Below are 18,400 nucleotides of genomic sequence, written 5' to 3' on the forward strand. Positions count from 1 at the left end.
ATTTTGAGTACACAAATGTATATACACTCATATGTGTCATCATATGATTGATTATTATTTTATTCTTAATTCAAAATCATCCAATCACGTGATGACACATATAAATGTGTACATATTTATATACCCAAAATGAATACACATAGTTTTATTGTTAATTAATTAATGTCTCTTGTTTTTTACAATTTCTTGGAATTTCCTAGTGAATATTTACGCACTTTATCGAATAAAACGGCATAGATATATGTCGCTTTGGTTCGTGATAATAGGTATCGGTGCCTCAACGAAATTACGAAGCCGCTCTTCTCTGAGAGTCTGGGACTGCTGCGACTGCTATGGACTCTAACCACAACAAAGCGTTAACGGACACTCGTTTTTCAGATCTTAAGCCTCCGCTTTCCGAGCCCGTTCTCGAAGCCTTGACACAATCAGGCTTCGAGTTCTGTACGCCAGTTCAAGCCGCCACCATCCCTTTGCTATGCAGCTATAAAGACGTTGCTGTCGACGCTGCAACCGGCTCCGGGAAAACTCTAGCTTTTCTAGTCCCTGTCGTTGAGATCCTCCGCCGCGCTACCTCTCCTCCAAAACCTCACCAGGTCCCTCTCTTGCTTGAAATACTTAGAAAAGTTACAAATTTTAAGAAGAGCTCTAAGAGCTGATTACGCTTTAACTTCTGTTACCTGGAGAGTTTAGTTTTATAAATTGTATTCTTATTAATTTAATTGCCGCTCTTTTAGCTGTGGTTGTTTGTTATGATACAGGTGATGGGAATGGTTATATCGCCAACAAGGGAGTTATCATCGCAAATTTATCACGTTGCTCGGCCTCTCATTTCTACGTTATCGAATGTTAAGGCTATGCTTCTTGTGGGGGGTGTTGAGGTGAAATCAGATATGAAGAAGATAGAGGAGGAAGGAGCAAATTTATTGATTGGTACGCCTGGGCGGTTATATGACATAATGGAACGTATGGATGTTTTAGATTTCAGGAACCTTGAGGTAGTTTTCTCAAGAATTTGATCTCTTCATGCTATATACCAAGATGTAGCGAGTTTAATTTTTATATGACATAATGGAACGTATGGATGTTTTAGATTTCAGGAACCTTGAGGTAGTTTTCTCAAGAATTTGATCTCTTCATGCTAAATACCAAGATGTAGCGAGTTTAATTTTTCCTATAAGCAATTGAGAATTTGCCTTATGCAGAAGTAGCCTTGATGTTTTTGTTAAACACGAAGATGACTAGATGAGTTACAGATTTTTGGTCAATGCAGATTTTGATTCTTGATGAAGCTGACAGACTTTTGGATATGGGATTCCAGAAACAGATAAGTTACATAATATCTCGTTTACCAAAGCTTCGTAGAACTGGTCTTTTTTCAGCTACTCAAACCGAGGCTGTTGAAGAGCTGTCCAAAGCAGGGCTGAGGAATCCTGTGAGGGTTGAAGTTCGAGCAGAAGCAGAATCACAGCCTGGTTCAGCATCATCTCAAACACCAGCCTCTTCAAAAACACCTTCAGGCCTTCAGCTTGAGGTATGGTGCATGTGGATTTGTTTGTGGACATTTATGTTGAATTTGGCTACTCAGAATTGGAATCAAATTCAAATTTAAACCGAGTCATAGAATTGCAGTGAGAATATATATGTATTCTGTTGAATTCCACAATATGTATTTAACTTTGAGTTCACTTAGAATTATGAAATTCCTGCCTCTCAAAGCCATAAAGATTGCATGCTATAGTGAATGCTCATTTTCTTGGCCAATTTCAAGACTTATTCAGTCTTTGTAATTTGCTTTAAAATTGATTTCTCCTTTGATTCTGCAGTATTTGGAATGTGAAGAAGATAAGAAACCATCACAACTTGTTGATCTCCTCATTAAGAACAATTCTAAAAAAATTATAATGTAAGTTCTAAAGGGACATTTTTCAAAGAATGGCTAGTGCAATCTCTTTGAAGCTAAGGACCAACGAGCTATCATAATTTGTTAAAATTGTTTCCTTATTTCTTCAGATATTTTATGACTTGTGCTTGTGTTGACTACTGGGGAGTTGTTCTACCACGTTTGGCTGTTTTGAAGGGTCTCTCTTTGATCCCCCTTCATGGAAAGATGAAGCAGGTAATATTCTGGATTCTGGAATAGTTTGTTAGCCTCTAAGATTACTATTCTGTAGTGTCCATTCTGTATTCTGACATTTTATTTTTTATTTTTTATTTTTTTTTTGCACTGCTAGACTGCTAGGGAGAAAGCATTAGCTTCATTCATATCGCTTTCAAGTGGCATTCTTCTATGTACTGATGTTGCAGCACGTGGACTTGACATTCCTGGTGTTGATTGTATAATTCAGGTAGCTCTGCAAAACACACAAAAGTACACTTTTGTGATTCATGTATTTTATGAATGTTGATTTATTTATTCATTACTTATTGTAGTATGATCCACCTCAAGATCCAAATGTTTTCGTTCATCGAGTTGGTCGAACTGCTAGGTTGGGTAAACAAGGAAGTTCAATTGTTTTTTTATCCCCAAAGGTGTCATTCATGTATCTCTTTGTTGATGTATTTGGTATACTTGGTTTCCTTTAGAGAGAATTAGGAGGTGAATAATCATCTGTCCTTGTGCAGGAGGAAGCTTATGTAGAATTCCTACGCATAAGAAGGGTTCCTCTTCAAGAGAAAAAGTGCACTGACAATGTTTCTGATGTAGTTCCTCAGGTAAGCACAATTCCTACCTTAGAGACTCTTTACATGTTATGCTCATGTTTTGTATTTGTTCTGGATATGATTTGTTGTTTGCAAAAAGAAAAGGATTAATGGTGGAAACACATGGCTTATCTGTCTTGAAATAGTATCTTCATTGTTATTCACTTTTATTTATGGCAGTTGATCTGCATTACTTGTTTCAGATACGGTCTGCTGCAAAAAAAGATCGTGATGTGATGGAAAAAGGACTCAGAGCATTTGTTTCTTATATTCGTGCATATAAAGAGCATCATTGCTCCTACATTTTCAGGTTACTTCTGCTTTTCTTTTATTCTATAGCTGTTTTCTTTTTTCTGTTTTTTATTATAACATTTTTTCTTCTCTTGTATCTTACAGGTGGAAAGAACTTGAGATTGGTAAGTTGGCTATGGGATATGGCTTACTGCAGCTTCCTTCAATGTCAGAGGTAAAGAACCATTCACTTTCCACTGAGGGTTTCACTCCGGTTGAGGATATTAATTTGGAGGACATCAAGTATATGTAAGAACTGACAATCCCTTATCAATTTGATATTTTTCTTCATCATTATGAGCATGAAGGAAAGTATGATTTTCAACAAATCTTATAGCCATTTGTCTCTTGAATATGTGTTTTTCAACTTGTGCTGTGATAATACCAAGCCTTCTATGATAGCTAAAAATAATCATTTTCCAACTAGGGATAAATCTCGTGAGAAACAAAGGAAGAAGAATCTGCAAGCAAGGAAAGAAGCACAACAACAAGATCCGAAATCTCAGAAACCCCACAAAACACCAAAAGCTGAATCTAGTGTTATGAGGAAGAAAACAGCCAAACAGAGACGTGCGTCCCAGGCAATTGAAGACGATGATGAGCTGGCACGGGATTACCGTCTACTAAAAAAGCTGAAAAGGGGAAATATAGATGAAAGTGAATTTGCGAAATTAACTGGAACTGAAGAGTTACTTTAAGTGCATTTCTAAACGAAGCAGGTTGTGGTTAGATGTTGTCCAGGTTTTGCTGGTACTCAAAATGAGAGATGTCTTTAAACCCATCAATAGTCAGGTTCCTGCACTTACACAGATGAATACCATCAACATTAAACTGCTGACAACGAACTTCATTAGAGACGGAGCTACACTTACTGTTTCTTACCTTGTGAGGCTCAAGTGAGTAAAAAAATTTTGGCGCTGAGAGATCTTTTCTTTTTCCCGGTAATTTCATGCATGGTGTTGTTAGGTCAGAGTGTCAGACATAAGAGATATGCGGCAAAAGTTGAGATTTTGACACAAGAAGGTGCCTCAGCATTTAGTCATTGGCACTGAATGCAAAAATATTTATACACTCTTTCAATTGGTATATTAAATTGTTGATTGTAATATTAGCCCTGGTTAAACTGGGCATTGTTATTGAAGTTGATAAAGAACAGAGATCTGGATGCAACTTCAAGGACTTGCAAAATTTACCAAGTGAAGATTTTAGGATCCAATTTAGTTCCATTTCATTTTAAAAAATTAAACAAAATCGAAATACAAATATTGACTAAAATTTTAAGTTTTAAAATATGCACATGCACTATTTTATCCCTAATTCTATGTTAAGATTGTAGAAAAATATTACGTTTTTTTTTTTTTTTTTTGAATGGATTAAACTCCTGGAATGAATAATAAAATAGAGTATAAAGGTTCCTAATTGAAATTTAAAGAATAAAATTTCCTTATTCATAATTATCGAATCCTATCTTTTTTTTTTTAAACAATTTCTTCAATTAAATTACCCTTTAATATGTTTTTAAGTCCATATATATATATATCTAATCTTATCCTACTCAAATATTAATCAATATTTTCTTTGTTTTTTAACCTTAAAAAAAACCATATATTATACATATATCTAATCTTATCCTACTCAAATATTAATCAATATTTTCTTTGTTTTTTAACCTTAAAAAAAACCATATATTATACATATATCTAATCTTATCCTACTCAAATATTAATCAATATTTTCTTTTTTTTTTTAACCTTCAAAAAAAACCATATATTACAAAAATGTTAATCACTGACCGACCAAGAAATTATGAAGAAAAAAGAAACATTCTTTTTTTTAAAAAATTTATTTGAGTCACAATTTCCTCGTATCGCGACTACTAAGGCACTAAGTCAACAACTCTACCGCCCGCACCAGGGCCATGTCTTGTAACTCACCACGAGCACGCCACGCGCCCATCTGAACCTCTCAACCTCCACCGTCCACGTGTCTCCATCGTTGGAGCCCCCCACTTTAGCCGCCTCCTTTTATCTTCCTTCCCATCATAACCGCACAGGCACAGTACCCTTTCCTTCAATCTGTAATCATTTTTTCCACTTTCTAATCGTTTCCTCTTCAAAAACAACCAAAATCTGAGAAAATGCAAGCCCTGCACAACAACAATATGTTACTCAAAGTAGCTCCGGCTTTCTCCCTCTTGAATCCACACAAAGAACTTCTGAATCCTCTGTTTTCCTCTGTTTCTTTTTCGAACTTCCATTTGAACTCCAGCCTTCGAGCCAAAAATGGAACTGGCCTTATCGTTTGTGCATCTAATAGCGCTATTAACAGTCCCTTAACCGGTGTCATTTTTGAGCCGTTTGAAGAGGTGAAGAAGGAGCTCGATTTGGTGCCGAGTGTACCTCAAGTTTCTCTCGCTAGACAGAAGTACAACGAGCTCTGCGAGGCTGCAATTAATGAACAGATCAAGTTTTTTTCTAACTTTCTCTTTTTAATTCATCTGTGTTCAAATATGTTCTATTTTTTATTTCAATATTTTTGTGTATATCCTGAATCTCTTGTGATATTATGTTACAGCGTAGAGTATAATGTGTCGTATGTGTACCACGCCATGTTTGCTTATTTTGATCGCGACAACGTGGCACTTAAGGGACTGGCTAAGTAATTGCTTCTAAAATATCTTCTAGTTCTTTTAGTTTTCATATTTCTTTGTTGTTTATTTTTTGTTTGCGTTTTGATTAGGTTTTTCAAGGAATCGAGCCTTGAAGAACGAGAACACGCTGAGAAACTAATGAAATATCAGGTTTTTTATTCATAGCATATCTAGATTTGTATTTAAATTGTGGTTAGCTTTATCCTGAGAGATTTTTTCTCTAATTTTTCATTAATCTTGTAACGATTAGAACAAACGTGGTGGAAAAGTGAAGCTGGCGTCAATAGTGATGCCACTCACCGAGTTTGATCACGCGGAGAAGGGAGACGCTTTGTATGGTGAGATTTAGCAGTCCAAGCTCTACGTTATATGATACTATAGTTACCAGTAACTTGATTTGCTATTCTGTATAATTAAGTTAAGGACTGAACTCTAGGGCAATGAGCCTAACGCATTTATATTTATTTTAGTCAAATATTATCATGCATATGGCATGAAGGAGCTGCATATCTTCTGATTTGTAATTAATATCTCATTTATAACCATTTTTTTTGGTGCTGAATACTTGTTTATGCCAATTTATATCGATGGTCATGAATTTATTATTATTTTTCCAATAGGACTAATGGATATATATGAAATGTTCAATCTGTATGAATCTTCATGCGTATTTAAGTGATACATGTAGGGAGGCGTTTATATGATATTTGAATATTTTCTCAGAACAGGCAATTGTGTTACCTTGCCAAGAACCAAACTAAGCAGTTCATTGTTTTGGGTGACATAAAGTAATGCTATGTGTATAAATTTATTAAAGTCGATGATCTCCAATTGTGATGCACTTACTGCATGGTTAATTTTACTTGTTGATCCTAATTGTTTTTCTTTTGCCTGATTCAGCTATGGAGCTTGCATTATCCTTGGAGAAGCTAACAAATGAGAAGCTCCTCAACTTGCACCAGGTTAACCATATCTTGACTTAATAGTGTGCAATTTTTTGATAACATGGTGTTTAAAAGTGCCTAGTGAAGTTTTTAATGTTGCTGCCTGTGGATATTACTTTCATCTCATGGCTTTATATGTTGGGTCAATAGGTAGCCGACCAAAACAATGATGTGCAGATGGCAGATTTTGTTGAAAGCGAGTTTTTAACTGAGCAGGTAGAATTCAACTTCTACCTTCAGTTCTCTTCTAAGGATTTGCTTTTATGGCTTGGAAAGAATGTTGTATGATATTGGTTTGGCCTTTCAATTGTTTCCTTATGTAGGTAGAAGCGATCAAAAAGATCTCAGAATATGTTGCTCAGCTGAGAAGAGTGGGCAAGGGACATGGTATTAAACGAAAATTCTTATCTAATTTTGGTCATTTCCCCTTCATCTTAATCGAAGGGTTCAGATCAACTTTGTCTGCTTGAACTAATTGATTATTATGGTGGGATTCAGGAGTTTGGCACTTCGACCGAATGCTTCTTAATGAGGCAGAAGCTGTTGCTTGATGATGGAGACAACTCGTCTGGTACCTGGCTACCATTTTGAAGGCTTGTTCTATGCGGTTTTTCCTATTTTTAGTTCTTATTTTAGAAAACTTGGGCATGGAGCTTGTGAGAAAAATTATATTGTTGATAGATAAATGCATATGGGATATTTTCAAGCATATCGTAGTTTGGTGACTAAGAAATTGAATAATTACACTTTGTCTATAGGAATCCTTTTCTATAGCAATTTGGGTGATTTTTACCGTACTGCTGTTGATTTACTTTTTACGTGGAAGAATGTTGCTCTTCGAAAGGGGGGCAACAAATTCGGGGTTGCAAGAGTCTTGAGTATCAAATTTATGCGGGGGCTCCCGGTCCCCAGTAATGGGACCGGATTGGTGTTGGTGCCTAACTTGTAAAGGTCCCAGAAATTAGTATTTGCCATATTTGACAGCCCACTATGACGTGACCCCTGAAAGGGACCCATAACATGGCCCTCAAATACTTTTCAAATCACACTCTGCTAGATAATACCAGAAGATTCCTGAGTGCCCACCATTGGATGCTCATCTCTCTTTTTTTTTAAAAAATAATAATAGTGTGGCCCTATCTTTTCAGGTCACAAATTCAAGGGAAAGTGTACACGTAGTGGCGGTCCTCTTCCAGGCCCAGACTCTCAATTGTCATTGTCGGTCCATATTCAAGACAATTTACATCAAAAGCTTTTCAAAACATCTATAGTTAAATAGGCATCTTAAAAAAAAATATAAACACAAATTAAATACCCTTTTGCTTGAACCAGATATTTCTGACTCCTGGTTTTTGTCTGGTCCACAGAGTTAATTACAATGATTTATAATCTCTTCTGAGTTGATTTCATTTTGCTTTCTTATTATTAATAAGATTGTTGAGAATAATTGCCGGGATTCTATGCTTGTGCTACGTGATGTAGACTGCTCTAGCTTCTATATTTCGAAAGTGTCATGGGCCAAAATGATACATATCTTTTTTAAGAATGACTAATTTAGGAATTGAGAAGCCCAAAACGTTGAGGGGTCTAAACAGTATACAAGGGAAAAGCGTGTGTTTAAGAAACATGTAAAAGTCCACGGAAATAAATTTAACAAGGGTAAAAGGTTGCATTTTACTGCTGTAAAACTCGAGTTTCCAATTGATATTTAGTGGTCTCTTTTGTTTTTCCTAACTTCATTAATGATTCTTGTTTGTATGAATTCATGTCTATTGAGTTTCCTTCTCTTAAGCAGTCATGACAGCTTTTCTATTACACTGATGATGATATTTCATATGTGGAAAATCGTACTAGGAAAGAGCTTATTTCAAAGTCAAAAATGGTGAGCCCTTTGATTCTGTCTTACAAAGACTTGACTGTGTCACTACTTCCTCGTCGTCTTCTTGATCTTAGCTATTGTAGTAAATTGAGAGAACAAAACGAGAGGTTAATAAAGGCATTATACCTGGTAAATAGATAGATTGAGTTACTGTAGTGAGGATTACTGAAAATTGAAAAGCCAAGGTTAGTTGTATATGGAAGAGTTACATACATAAGAAAACATATCCTTTTTGACATGTTTAGCTGTCTATCTCCTATTACCAGCTTTGACATATAAGCTAGAGATATGAACTATCAATCCAAAGAAACTTGCTTCTTGATAATTAATAGCAATAGCTGGAGATCTACAGCTAGATAGTTACCTTTAATTAACATAACTTAATTAATCTACAAATAGCCAATTGCCGTGTATACCGTATTTAGTTCTACCAACCAGCCAGACAATACTAACTCTATTTATGATTTGGACTCTAATCTTGCACTTGTCAATTCCTCTCCCTATGATAGAGCACCATGCTCAAGTGCTCATATCGGTAGTACGAGATTCCTCAATTCTTTCCATTTTTTCCATCTCAAGAGGTTATATATAATGGAAGAATAATTGCATTTCAATCTTGATTGTTAATTTTACAAAGAATAATTCTCGAATAATAAGAAATAGTTATGTAATGGCATATGGCTGTTGTGACCTTAATGAAACATAGACTTGTTCTTTGAGTTATAAACTAAAATAATGTTTATTCGTTGATCATATTTGTAAGTTTATCAAAATGGAAATTTTATAAGCTTAACATGAAACTTATCACTATTTGATGGGTAATCCCATATCAAATAGGTGAGTTTAACGAAGGTCGGCTTAAGTTTTTCAAGATTAACGTGCCCACGATATACTGTTGTTTTGTTCAGAATGAAGCCCGCAAACATTGTAGGGAATTTCAACAATTTCTCCAAAGCAAATGCCACGCGGCGCTCTGGCAAAAGTTAGGTGGCGTCATCGTCAAAGCGTAAATCTAAGCGAATAACGGTGGCCTCATCCCTTAAATCTACCGTCAATCAAGCGCTAACTCGCATCGATACTGTAAACCGCGTCGTACCAGACCCTGTTCTTCATTAGAGGGCTTGCGATTGAGTTCTGCAGCATCAAAAGCGAAGGAAGGCCAGACGGAGTAACCATGAAGATAGCCATGGCTTCTTCTATGTTGATTATGTTCTTAATTTTGTTATTGCAATTCAAAGATGTCGTTCAAGGCTTCGATGTTCGGCAGCACGTCTCTACTGTTACAAGGTCCGTTCTTTCATGTGTTAATTAAGTATGAAAGTTGCGTATGCCTATATTTAGATAAGATTATAGAGTTTGAAATGTATAAATGTGCATCTCAACTATTGAATTGTGATCAATGGCTAACATATTTTCTTGATTTACTTTATTTATTGTTCTTACAGTTTAATCATAAATGGAACTAAATTAAGCTTTAATCTATTCCTTGTGCGGTATTTTGCATCTGTCTGGCTTCAAAAATAACGAGAAAGCGAAATGTGTTCAAAAGTTTGGATTTTGATATAATTTTGCTCCTGTTTTTAAGGAAGTTTGAACAGAATGTTTTGTGTAAGAAATGAGTGTAGATCCTTGAATCAACGAATGATATAGCAATACAGTATAAGGCATATATGACCGATGACTAATCTCAGTGGAGGCACATACTTGGTGTTATTATTCCGAAGAAACGAGCGGGCTAGTTCTGTGTAATTGTTTTATTCATTAATTTTTTGTTAATTTTCTGTGCAGATACAACGTGGTAAAAGATGTTACTGATAAAAACTTTGTACCTTCTGAAATTCCTGATGGATGCACTCCTATACACTTAAACCTAGTGGTAACTTCACTTCTAAAATTTATTTTTGATTCCTGTTCCATATCTGTTGGTTTGGTTTTCCATTTTGATTGTTACATAAAATGCTGATCAGAATCACCATAGAATCTTAAATAACGAAGTTATTTGTATAATTATATCCTTGTGAGCAGAAAATCTTACCACTGTCGCCTAACCCTCTTTAAGAGTATAATGATATGATGGCCTTGGCTAATACACTAAGTAAGGTTGCGTCTTTCAGCACAGTGAGTCATGAGTCACACATGACAGGTGACAAGAAAAACGGATATGTTGTTATAAGTAAAACTAATAATGAGGCAATATATTTTGTTTGGCAACGTACCTTCTTAGTTAAGGTATTTTTATGTTTTATCTTGTCAAATGGTTATTGAATTAATGAGTGATAAGATGAAAGTTATTTGTGTTATCATAAACCTGGATGACAAAAAAGAAACTAATCGATTTTGTCCTAGGCAAGGCATGGTACTCGTGCTCCCACAAAAAAACGGATGAGAGAGTTGGATAGATTGGCTGATCATTTGGAGGTACTTGTGAGGGAGATTGAAAAGAATCATTTGTCTCTAGAGAAACTTCCTGCTTGGTTACGAGGATGGAAGTCTCCTTGGAGGGGAAAATTGAAGGGTGGAGAATTGATCGGCAAAGGAGAAGATGAATTGTATGATCTTGGAATCAGGATTAGGGAAAGATTTCCTGATTTGTTCAACGATGATTATCATCCAGATATCTATAACCTGAGGGCTACTCAGGCAAGTTATCTTCTAGTCATGTACCATGCCTTATATTGAGATTTATATTTTTTGTTTGATGCTGCCATGTGATGTCTACTAGTGGTTAATGGGAGATTCCTCTATCTTCTACCTTTTTTTTTATCAATCTTGTTAATTTATTTGTTTTGTATACCCTATATTTTCAATTTTTTGCTTGTGCTTAATTGATTTTTAATTTTTTATAGAAAAACCGTCAGTGATGTAGGTCTAGTTTTGTTATATATTCTTCCCTACCTGCACTCCTGTACTCTTTTTTCTCTATTTGTTCTTACATTTATATTCTTACTGATGATATAGGTTCCTCGGGCATCTGCCAGTGCGGTAGCATTTGGCATGGGCCTGTTTAGTGAGAGAGGAAGTCTAGGACCTGGGCATCATCGAGCATTTGCTGTTACTAGTGAAAGTCGTGCAAGCGATATAAAGTTGAGGTTTTATGATTGTTGTGACAACTATAAGGTATTTTTGTGTAATCTTGTTTTTTTTTGTTTGGATTTAAACACCTGCCCATGAACACTTGTTGGTAACTAAGTTTGAAGTTTTGAAGGCGAATTCTGAATTTTGTAAATGAAGGGGAGTGTTTGGTGTTCATTTTTCTTTCTTTGAAATCCTAAGTTTCACAAAATGTGAATAATAAAAAATGCACCTTAAAAATTGGTAAATTAGGTCTTGGTTGATAGAAATTAAATTTCTTTTGATTGCTTTAGAAATCTTGTGTATGTAGGATTTTAGGACAAATCGGGAGCCTGCTGTCGACAAGCTCAAGGAACCAACTTTTGATGAAATTACTTCTTCATTGAGAAAGCGATATGAACTGAATTTCACTAGACAGGATATTTCTTCTCTCTGGTTTTTATGTAAGCAGGTGATTGCCCTTCCAAATTTTGTTGCTAACAAATCATTTGCTTGTTGAGTCCACAATGGATACACAGTTGAGATGTACCTTTGGGTTGATATCTGAATCGGTTTCATTTTTTGACAGGAAGCATCATTGTTGGATGTAACCGATCAAGCTTGTGGTCTTTTCAGTCCTTCTGAGGTATAAAATTTTTATGTTATCTGATTGAAATTGAAATATGAGTTGCTGATCTGTAAGCTCACTGATTGTCTTGCATATTAATGTAGAGCTTCCTTCTTTTTTTTTTTTTTTTTTTTTTTACTATTATTGCATCTCTATCATCAATTTTTTTTATCCTAGGTTAAAAATTGTGTAAAAGTTTATGTTCATGTCTGCTCCTGAATTAATACAATTTATGGGTTGATTTGAAAAATAAATATTTTTTTGGTCAAATAATTAAATGTTTTCATGAAGCCTGTTAACTAATACTACTTTAGAATACATGAATGATTTTTTATTTTCTTGCTTTTTTTTTTTTTCACTTGCCAATATTTAAACATGTTGTAGATTGCTTTGCTGGAGTGGACAGATGACTTGGAGGTGTTTATATTGAAAGGTTATGGTGAGTCATTAAACTACCGAATGGGAGCACCTTTGCTCGGGGATGTTGTTGAATCGATGGAAGAAGCTATTAAGGCTAAAGAAGGTATCATCAAAATTTTAAGTATATGCTCTTTTTCCTTGCTTGTCAATATTTCACATCCTTCAGTTTTAATGGAAGGAGGAGGTTTGGACTTTATATATGTTATGGTTGATGAGGATCTTCTGGGAACCTCATGAAGAACTGTATAAAAGTACTGGGATAGCATTTCAATGATCATTATAAATCTTCCCAGCAATAGTGGATGCCTTAGTGATATTATCATTTGTTTTTCCATATTGCCTCCCAATAATCCTTTTCTTCACTTTCTTCAAAAATTATTCCATAGTCGTCTTTGTTTTTACTATTCGTACCAAATGTATATTTCAATGTGATCTTTTAGTAATTAGCAAAAGTCCTCTTCCCTCTGATTTGGGCTCAAAAACAATGTTGGTATCAATTTGGAGATGACTTGGTGAATAAAATATGTCCAGTCATACATCAATGAAACTTGTGTGGTTGAAACATTCTGCTAAAAGAATTGCATGAATAGTTGGTTCACCTGTTGAATGTGTTTTGCTATTGCTTCTATCTCGGGCTTTTCAAATTTGTCTATTAACTGTGTAGAAAAACATGCTCCGGGAAGTTATGAAAAGGCGAGACTTAGATTTGCACATGCAGAAACAGTTGTTCCATTCACTTGTTTGCTTGGGCTTTTCCTTGAAAGATCAGGTGAAGACCTTAACATGCATACTCAAAATTCCTGTGTGATACTTGGATGTGTTGGAGTATAAAATTGTGTATCCACTTTCTTAATGAACTTAACACATTTTTCAGAATTTCACCAAATACAACGAGAAGAACCCTTGCAACTCCCTCCAAAACCTCCACAGAGTAGAAATTGGAGGGGCAGCATTGTGGCACCTTTTGCTGGGAATAATATGCTGGTTCTGCATAGTTGTCCTGCTAACCTCTCAAACAAGTACTTTGTTCAAGTACTGCACAATGAACATCCCATTCCAATGCCTGTAAGTTCTAGATTCTTTCTTACTTTTGCATTGTTACTATTTCTCATGTTTTATGTTTTGTATTTTCAACATTCAACATTCAACATTCAACATTATTCTAACTTTTGTGTGGCTTGACATTAATATTTCTTGCTTTTGTGAATAGGGCTGTGATGGTACTGATTTCTGCCCATTCGATGTTTTTAAGGTATTAACATCTGTAAAACTTGTACGTTTATCTAAGGCAATTCATCCTTACTTATGTTTAATCTTTTGTGCTTCTGTTTCACTTTCCTGCAGGAAAGAATTGTTTCTCCTCATATGAAGCACGACTACGATACCCTTTGCAATCCAAAGACAAAACCAGTTCAGAAGAGTGAACCCAGTAAGCCATCATCCCTGTTCAGTTGGATGTCGTCGCTATGGAACAGTGATACACGGTCCCAAAAAGTTGAGTTGTAGTTTAGTTTTGAAGTAAAACTATAGTTATTCTGACATGTTTTTCCGTTGGCACTTCATTATCATGATTTTGGGTCATGGCCAGCTCCATCTAGGTTGTAGCAGAGTTCCCCTATCGAATGGACAATCACATTTTCTCACAATAAGACTTTGCTGTTCAGTTCCATATTTTGGCGCCGAAATTTTGTTTGGGCACTGAGCCTGGGTTGACCACTTTAGCCGTTTTTATTTATTCATATTTCCCCTTTTTGTTTGCTGTATATTTGACAGTTTTAGAGAACAGATCCTGCGTGGTGCTTTTTCCCTCAGCTCAATCTGTTTCATTGATACAAGTTTACAGTTGTGAAAATAGGACACTAATTTTGCATACAATTTTTTGTGTGCAAAGTTATGTGACAGAAAATGAGTGGCACATACATGAATAGTATAAATTGACTTAATAAATAAGGATTGTTTGAGCCTTATCTAATTGTTTTATCAAAGAGAAGACTGGGGAATGATTATTGCATTATGGTGTCAACTGAAATTACATATCTTTCCTTTTGACACCGCATCAGCTGTCCTCGAAAATGTTCCGCCGCAAGGAAGACGCATGTCTTCAAGCTCAGATTGCCACTCATCTTCAGGATTTAATCCAGGCCTCCATGCCCAGAGGTAGCATTATTAATTACATATTAGCCTTTAATTGCCTGTATAACGCATAACAACAACTGGATATTCTGAATTATCTTTTTTTTTTTTAATGAAAAAATCTTAATTTTTTTTTTCTATTAAAGAGGTTAATCTTATCTAATACCGATAAAAATTACGATATAAACTTATTGTTTTAATTAATAAATCATGACCAATTAATTAAGTGTATAGAGCTCATTTACATTTTTTTAATTAGGATTATATTTTATTGAAATCTTAAAAAATTGAGAATTCCAATCTCTTAACTTAAAAAATCTTTATTATACAAAACAAAACAATAAATTAATTAAATTGGGTTTTTCATTCGAATTATCATAAGCATATTTGTGGGTTTTGTGAAAGAGAGTGTGGGGAAGGGAATAATGCGACGGTTTCGTAGGTTGTAGAAGTCCCATCAACACACAAATTTGTCTACTTTATCCTATATAAGGTTCATATCTAGACACAACTTTGTGTCTACGTCTTGAAGAGTCTCTCCGATTATATCGTAAAACCCTAATTTTTCACTCTCCTCGAATTTTCCCGAGTAAAGAAAAACTTTCCGAGCTACCAAACATGGCAAGCCACTCCCCGAATCTCGAGTGCCGCATGTACGAGGCTAAGTATCCGGAGGTGGACATGGCCGTAATGATCCAAGTGAAGAACATCGCCGATATGGGCGCTTATGTGTCCCTTTTAGAATACAACAACATTGAAGGTATGATCCTTTTCTCGGAGCTTTCTCGCCGCCGGATTCGTAGCGTTAGTAGCCTCATCAAGGTCGGGCGCATCGAGCCCGTGATGGTGCTGCGTGTTGATAAGGAAAAAGGCTACATTGATTTGAGTAAAAGAAGGGTTAGCGAAGAGGATATACAGGCCTGTGAAGAGAGGTACAATAAGAGCAAGCTCGTTCACTCTATCATGCGGCACGTGGCTGAGACTTTGAGCATCGATTTGGAGGTAGTAATTTTGATTGATGTATGTTCTTTTCTATAATTGTCTTTTGGGGGGTATTTTATATAAGTTTGAATTTTATATATTATTCCCTAGAAATGTAAAATTATTCTATGTGTAATGTTAGAGCTATTTAGGGAAAATGTGTAAAGCCTGTTTGAGTTTCTCAGTAAATTATGGATTAGTATAAAATATAGTTTATGAATAAAGTTAAATATGGCTTTGGTTTCTTTGAATGCTTAGATGAATAATTTAATGTTTGGTACAATGAAGAATATCTTTTGTGCTTTTGGCTGGACTATGGTTGTTGATTTGCCGTTGTGAATCTTATGAACTTGTTACTGGCTTTGATCTAACATACAATACTTTAAAAGAAACCGATATGAGATAGGGTTAGTTGCTGGTTTAGTTTTTATGAGCCTACCATCATGACCAGGTGGTGTGGCTAGGTGGAGAAATTTAACCAAGCATAGTGACCTATCATGTACTTTTTCGTTAGTTGCTTGTTGGAAGTTTTATGCTGATCACAGTCATAGGTGTCCTAGTGACATCAACTGGAGGAACATTTGAAGGCCTTCATGTTGCAACATAGCTCTAGCTTAAGTTTTTGTTGCTTACCAACTAAGAAGGATTGGAGGAGGATTCTCTTTGTAAATTATGGGGGCTCATTAAGCAGATAAAATGGAGATAAATTTTCTAATGATGGTTTTATAACATTTTGTAGTAATTAATAATTGTGGATTACAATGAATATCATCATGGGGTGGGAGAGAGGTGAGAAAAAAATTAGATTATGAATTTAAAGGAAAGCCGTGTCATTTAATTTCTTTTCACTTGACCAAAAGTTAAGGAGCAACCTGGACTATGAATCATTTACACCCTTATGAAGACTTTGATGTTGCTTGTTGAGATATTTTAAATATTATTTCTTGTTCATTTGACTTATCGAAACCTTAAATCCTTCCCTGTGATTTTTCATGTGTTCTAGCACTGGAATTGTTTCCAAGTTATAATATGCTTAACCTTTGATTGGTCAATGCTAAATGCATTTTTTGTGTCACAGGATCTTTATATCCATATTGGCTGGCCCTTGTACCGCAAGTATGGTCATGCTTTTGAGGTAAAAATGCTAACACCTTTCTTGAGGTGTGTTTTCCAAGTTAAAATTGGAGATATAACTGCTTAACCTATTTACATGCAGGCATTCAAAATCATTGTTACTGACCCTGATTCCGTTTTGAATACCCTCACCCGTGAAGTCAAAGAAACTGGCCCTGATGGACAGGAGGTAAACTTTCTTTTGAAAGGGTTTAATACCATGCTCGCTTCATTGATGACTAAGGTCCTCCCTCATTTTATTGCACAGATCACTAAGGTGGTTCCTGCCGTGACTGAAGAGGTGAAAGATGCTTTAGTAAAGAATATTAGGAGAAGAATGACCCCACAACCATTGAAGATTCGAGCTGATATTGAAATGAAGTGCTTCCAGTTTGATGGTGTTCTTCACATTAAGGTTTTATTTTGATCTTTATCTTTAGGTTCCTCAACAGTTTTTGTTTGGCTGACTTTTATATGAATGATCATAATTTTGTTTCAAATTGCTGCTTCATTTTTCACTAAAGGTGTATTTTTGGCATTACAGGATGCCATGCGAAAAGCTGAGGCTGCTGGGAATAATGATTGTCCTGTAAAAATCAAATTGGTTGCACCTCCACTTTATGTCCTCACCACTCAGACCCTTGACAAGGTTAGCAGAATTATTATTTTCTTGAAAGGCAGTTATAGTGGAAGCTAATGTTATATGGTTTAAGAAATAAGAATGGTCAAGTTGACGGCTAGAATTGTATAGAAGCATGATGTTTGGGTACGAATCTTTGCCTCAATACATAAGCAACTGCAAAGTTTGCTTTAAATCTTTGCCCGCAATACAGAAGCAACTGCAAAGTTTAGTTTGAAAGCCACTATCATATAAAAGTAATTATGTATAATTTTTTTGATGGACAGGAGCAAGGGATCTCAGTTCTTACTAAAGCAATTGTTGCTTGTACTGAAGCAATAGAGAAGCACAAGGGAAAGCTTGTTGTGAAAGAAGAACCAAGAGCGGTGAGTGCCTGTTCTTTGATTTTAAATTTAATCTTATGATTCTAATTAGCATTACTCCAAGGCATAGCATGGAAACCTTCATTATCAACAAATTGTTTTGTAAGGGGCTTGCTATTTCTTCTGTTTTAGTCTGATTTGTGGTACACTGGTTCAGGTGAGTGAAAGAGATGACAAATTGCTTGCTGAGCACATGGCTAAGCTACACCAACAAAACGAGGAGGTAAGTGGTGACGAAGATAGCGAAGAAGAGGAAGACACAGGAATGGGAGAAGTCGATTTGGAAAATTCTGGTCCTGGGATTACAGAGTGACAAATACATTAATTTTTTGTTTTTTTGGTCGATTAAACAAGCTTTTTGCGCATGTATGGAACCCATATCAAAACAATCGTCTTGTTGAGTCTTTTTGCCAGTTTATGAAATGATCTTAGAGTAAGAGTAAGGAGGGGATTCAGGAAACCTCATTATTTAATCATTTAAGAGTTCAATCTTAATGTTTGCCATTTATTGTTTGCATTTCATTGCTGGTTTGAACCGGGATCTTTTTCATGCATGTAAGCTTTTTCATTTCATTTTCAAACCATAATGGCTGAAAAGAAAAAGTAAA

General features: G+C 35.5%; 4 protein-coding genes across 7 annotated transcripts; all 4 read left to right on the top strand.

Moving 5' to 3' along the window:
* Positions 1 to 201: 201 nt before the first annotated feature.
* On the top strand, positions 202 to 4,207 carry LOC123192918 (DEAD-box ATP-dependent RNA helicase 18). Of its 4 annotated transcripts, XM_044605625.1 has the most exons (12): positions 209 to 593; positions 759 to 953; positions 1,066 to 1,107; positions 1,271 to 1,531; positions 1,824 to 1,903; positions 2,011 to 2,116; positions 2,232 to 2,345; positions 2,431 to 2,529; positions 2,623 to 2,712; positions 2,904 to 3,010; positions 3,097 to 3,240; positions 3,419 to 4,207. In XM_044605625.1, exons 1-12 carry the CDS (start codon positions 333 to 335, stop codon positions 3,687 to 3,689), a joined length of 1,770 nt encoding a protein of 589 aa, XP_044461560.1. In that variant the 5' UTR covers positions 209 to 332; the 3' UTR covers positions 3,690 to 4,207. The 4 variants fall into 4 exon arrangements, 3 of the variants coding, with proteins under 3 accessions (XP_044461560.1, XP_044461562.1, XP_044461559.1); XR_006496961.1 differs by lacking the exon at positions 1,066 to 1,107 and having other exon boundaries at positions 202 to 593; positions 759 to 995; positions 2,881 to 3,010; positions 3,419 to 3,649; XM_044605624.1 differs by lacking the exon at positions 1,066 to 1,107 and having other exon boundaries at positions 211 to 593; positions 759 to 995.
* Positions 4,208 to 5,024: 817 nt separating this feature from the next.
* LOC123230358 (ferritin-2, chloroplastic-like) lies at positions 5,025 to 7,294 on the top strand. The gene is made up of 8 exons (XM_044656549.1): positions 5,025 to 5,457; positions 5,566 to 5,649; positions 5,731 to 5,791; positions 5,892 to 5,979; positions 6,542 to 6,603; positions 6,736 to 6,801; positions 6,909 to 6,972; positions 7,084 to 7,294. The coding sequence occupies exons 1-8, from the start codon at positions 5,129 to 5,131 to the stop codon at positions 7,134 to 7,136; spliced, it is 807 nt and encodes a 268-aa protein (XP_044512484.1). The 5' UTR covers positions 5,025 to 5,128; the 3' UTR covers positions 7,137 to 7,294.
* Positions 7,295 to 9,365: 2,071 nt separating this feature from the next.
* LOC123230356 (multiple inositol polyphosphate phosphatase 1) lies at positions 9,366 to 14,232 on the top strand. Its single transcript, XM_044656547.1, has 11 exons — positions 9,366 to 9,751; positions 10,253 to 10,340; positions 10,811 to 11,104; positions 11,423 to 11,581; positions 11,847 to 11,987; positions 12,105 to 12,161; positions 12,528 to 12,666; positions 13,228 to 13,332; positions 13,438 to 13,628; positions 13,774 to 13,815; positions 13,908 to 14,232. Exons 1-11 carry the CDS (start codon positions 9,639 to 9,641, stop codon positions 14,067 to 14,069), a joined length of 1,491 nt encoding a protein of 496 aa, XP_044512482.1. The 5' UTR covers positions 9,366 to 9,638; the 3' UTR covers positions 14,070 to 14,232.
* An 862-nt stretch (positions 14,233 to 15,094) lies between these two features.
* LOC123230357 (eukaryotic translation initiation factor 2 subunit alpha homolog) lies at positions 15,095 to 18,296 on the top strand. The gene is made up of 7 exons (XM_044656548.1): positions 15,095 to 15,698; positions 16,756 to 16,812; positions 16,894 to 16,980; positions 17,059 to 17,205; positions 17,335 to 17,439; positions 17,697 to 17,795; positions 17,950 to 18,296. Exons 1-7 carry the CDS (start codon positions 15,315 to 15,317, stop codon positions 18,103 to 18,105), a joined length of 1,035 nt encoding a protein of 344 aa, XP_044512483.1. The 5' UTR covers positions 15,095 to 15,314; the 3' UTR covers positions 18,106 to 18,296.
* Positions 18,297 to 18,400: the final 104 nt, after the last annotated feature.

The sequence above is a fragment of the Mangifera indica genome, chromosome 12 (assembly GCF_011075055.1).
Source record: "Mangifera indica cultivar Alphonso chromosome 12, CATAS_Mindica_2.1, whole genome shotgun sequence".
NCBI classification, from domain to species: Eukaryota; Viridiplantae; Streptophyta; class Magnoliopsida; order Sapindales; family Anacardiaceae; genus Mangifera; species Mangifera indica.

Excerpts from the sequence above, each read along its gene's own strand:
- LOC123230358 (XM_044656549.1), top strand. The coding sequence starts at position 5,129 with ATGCAAGCCCTGCACAACAACAATATGTTACTCAAAGTAGCTCCGGCT. Across the intron at positions 5,650-5,730 it reads GCACTTAAGGGACTGGCTAA|GTTTTTCAAGGAATCGAGCC; the intron begins GTAATTGCTTCT and ends CGTTTTGATTAG. Across the intron at positions 5,792-5,891 it reads AGAAACTAATGAAATATCAG|AACAAACGTGGTGGAAAAGT; the intron begins GTTTTTTATTCA and ends TGTAACGATTAG.
- LOC123192918 (XM_044605625.1), top strand. The coding sequence starts at position 333 with ATGGACTCTAACCACAACAAAGCGTTAACGGACACTCGTTTTTCAGAT. Across the intron at positions 1,532-1,823 it reads CTTCAGGCCTTCAGCTTGAG|TATTTGGAATGTGAAGAAGA; the intron begins GTATGGTGCATG and ends TTGATTCTGCAG. Across the intron at positions 2,530-2,622 it reads TTGTTTTTTTATCCCCAAAG|GAGGAAGCTTATGTAGAATT; the intron begins GTGTCATTCATG and ends GTCCTTGTGCAG.
- LOC123230356 (XM_044656547.1), top strand. The coding sequence starts at position 9,639 with ATGAAGATAGCCATGGCTTCTTCTATGTTGATTATGTTCTTAATTTTG. Across the intron at positions 9,752-10,252 it reads CACGTCTCTACTGTTACAAG|ATACAACGTGGTAAAAGATG; the intron begins GTCCGTTCTTTC and ends TTTTCTGTGCAG. Across the intron at positions 11,582-11,846 it reads ATTGTTGTGACAACTATAAG|GATTTTAGGACAAATCGGGA; the intron begins GTATTTTTGTGT and ends TTGTGTATGTAG.
- LOC123230357 (XM_044656548.1), top strand. The coding sequence starts at position 15,315 with ATGGCAAGCCACTCCCCGAATCTCGAGTGCCGCATGTACGAGGCTAAG. Across the intron at positions 16,981-17,058 it reads CTGGCCCTGATGGACAGGAG|ATCACTAAGGTGGTTCCTGC; the intron begins GTAAACTTTCTT and ends TTTATTGCACAG. Across the intron at positions 17,206-17,334 it reads ATGGTGTTCTTCACATTAAG|GATGCCATGCGAAAAGCTGA; the intron begins GTTTTATTTTGA and ends TTGGCATTACAG.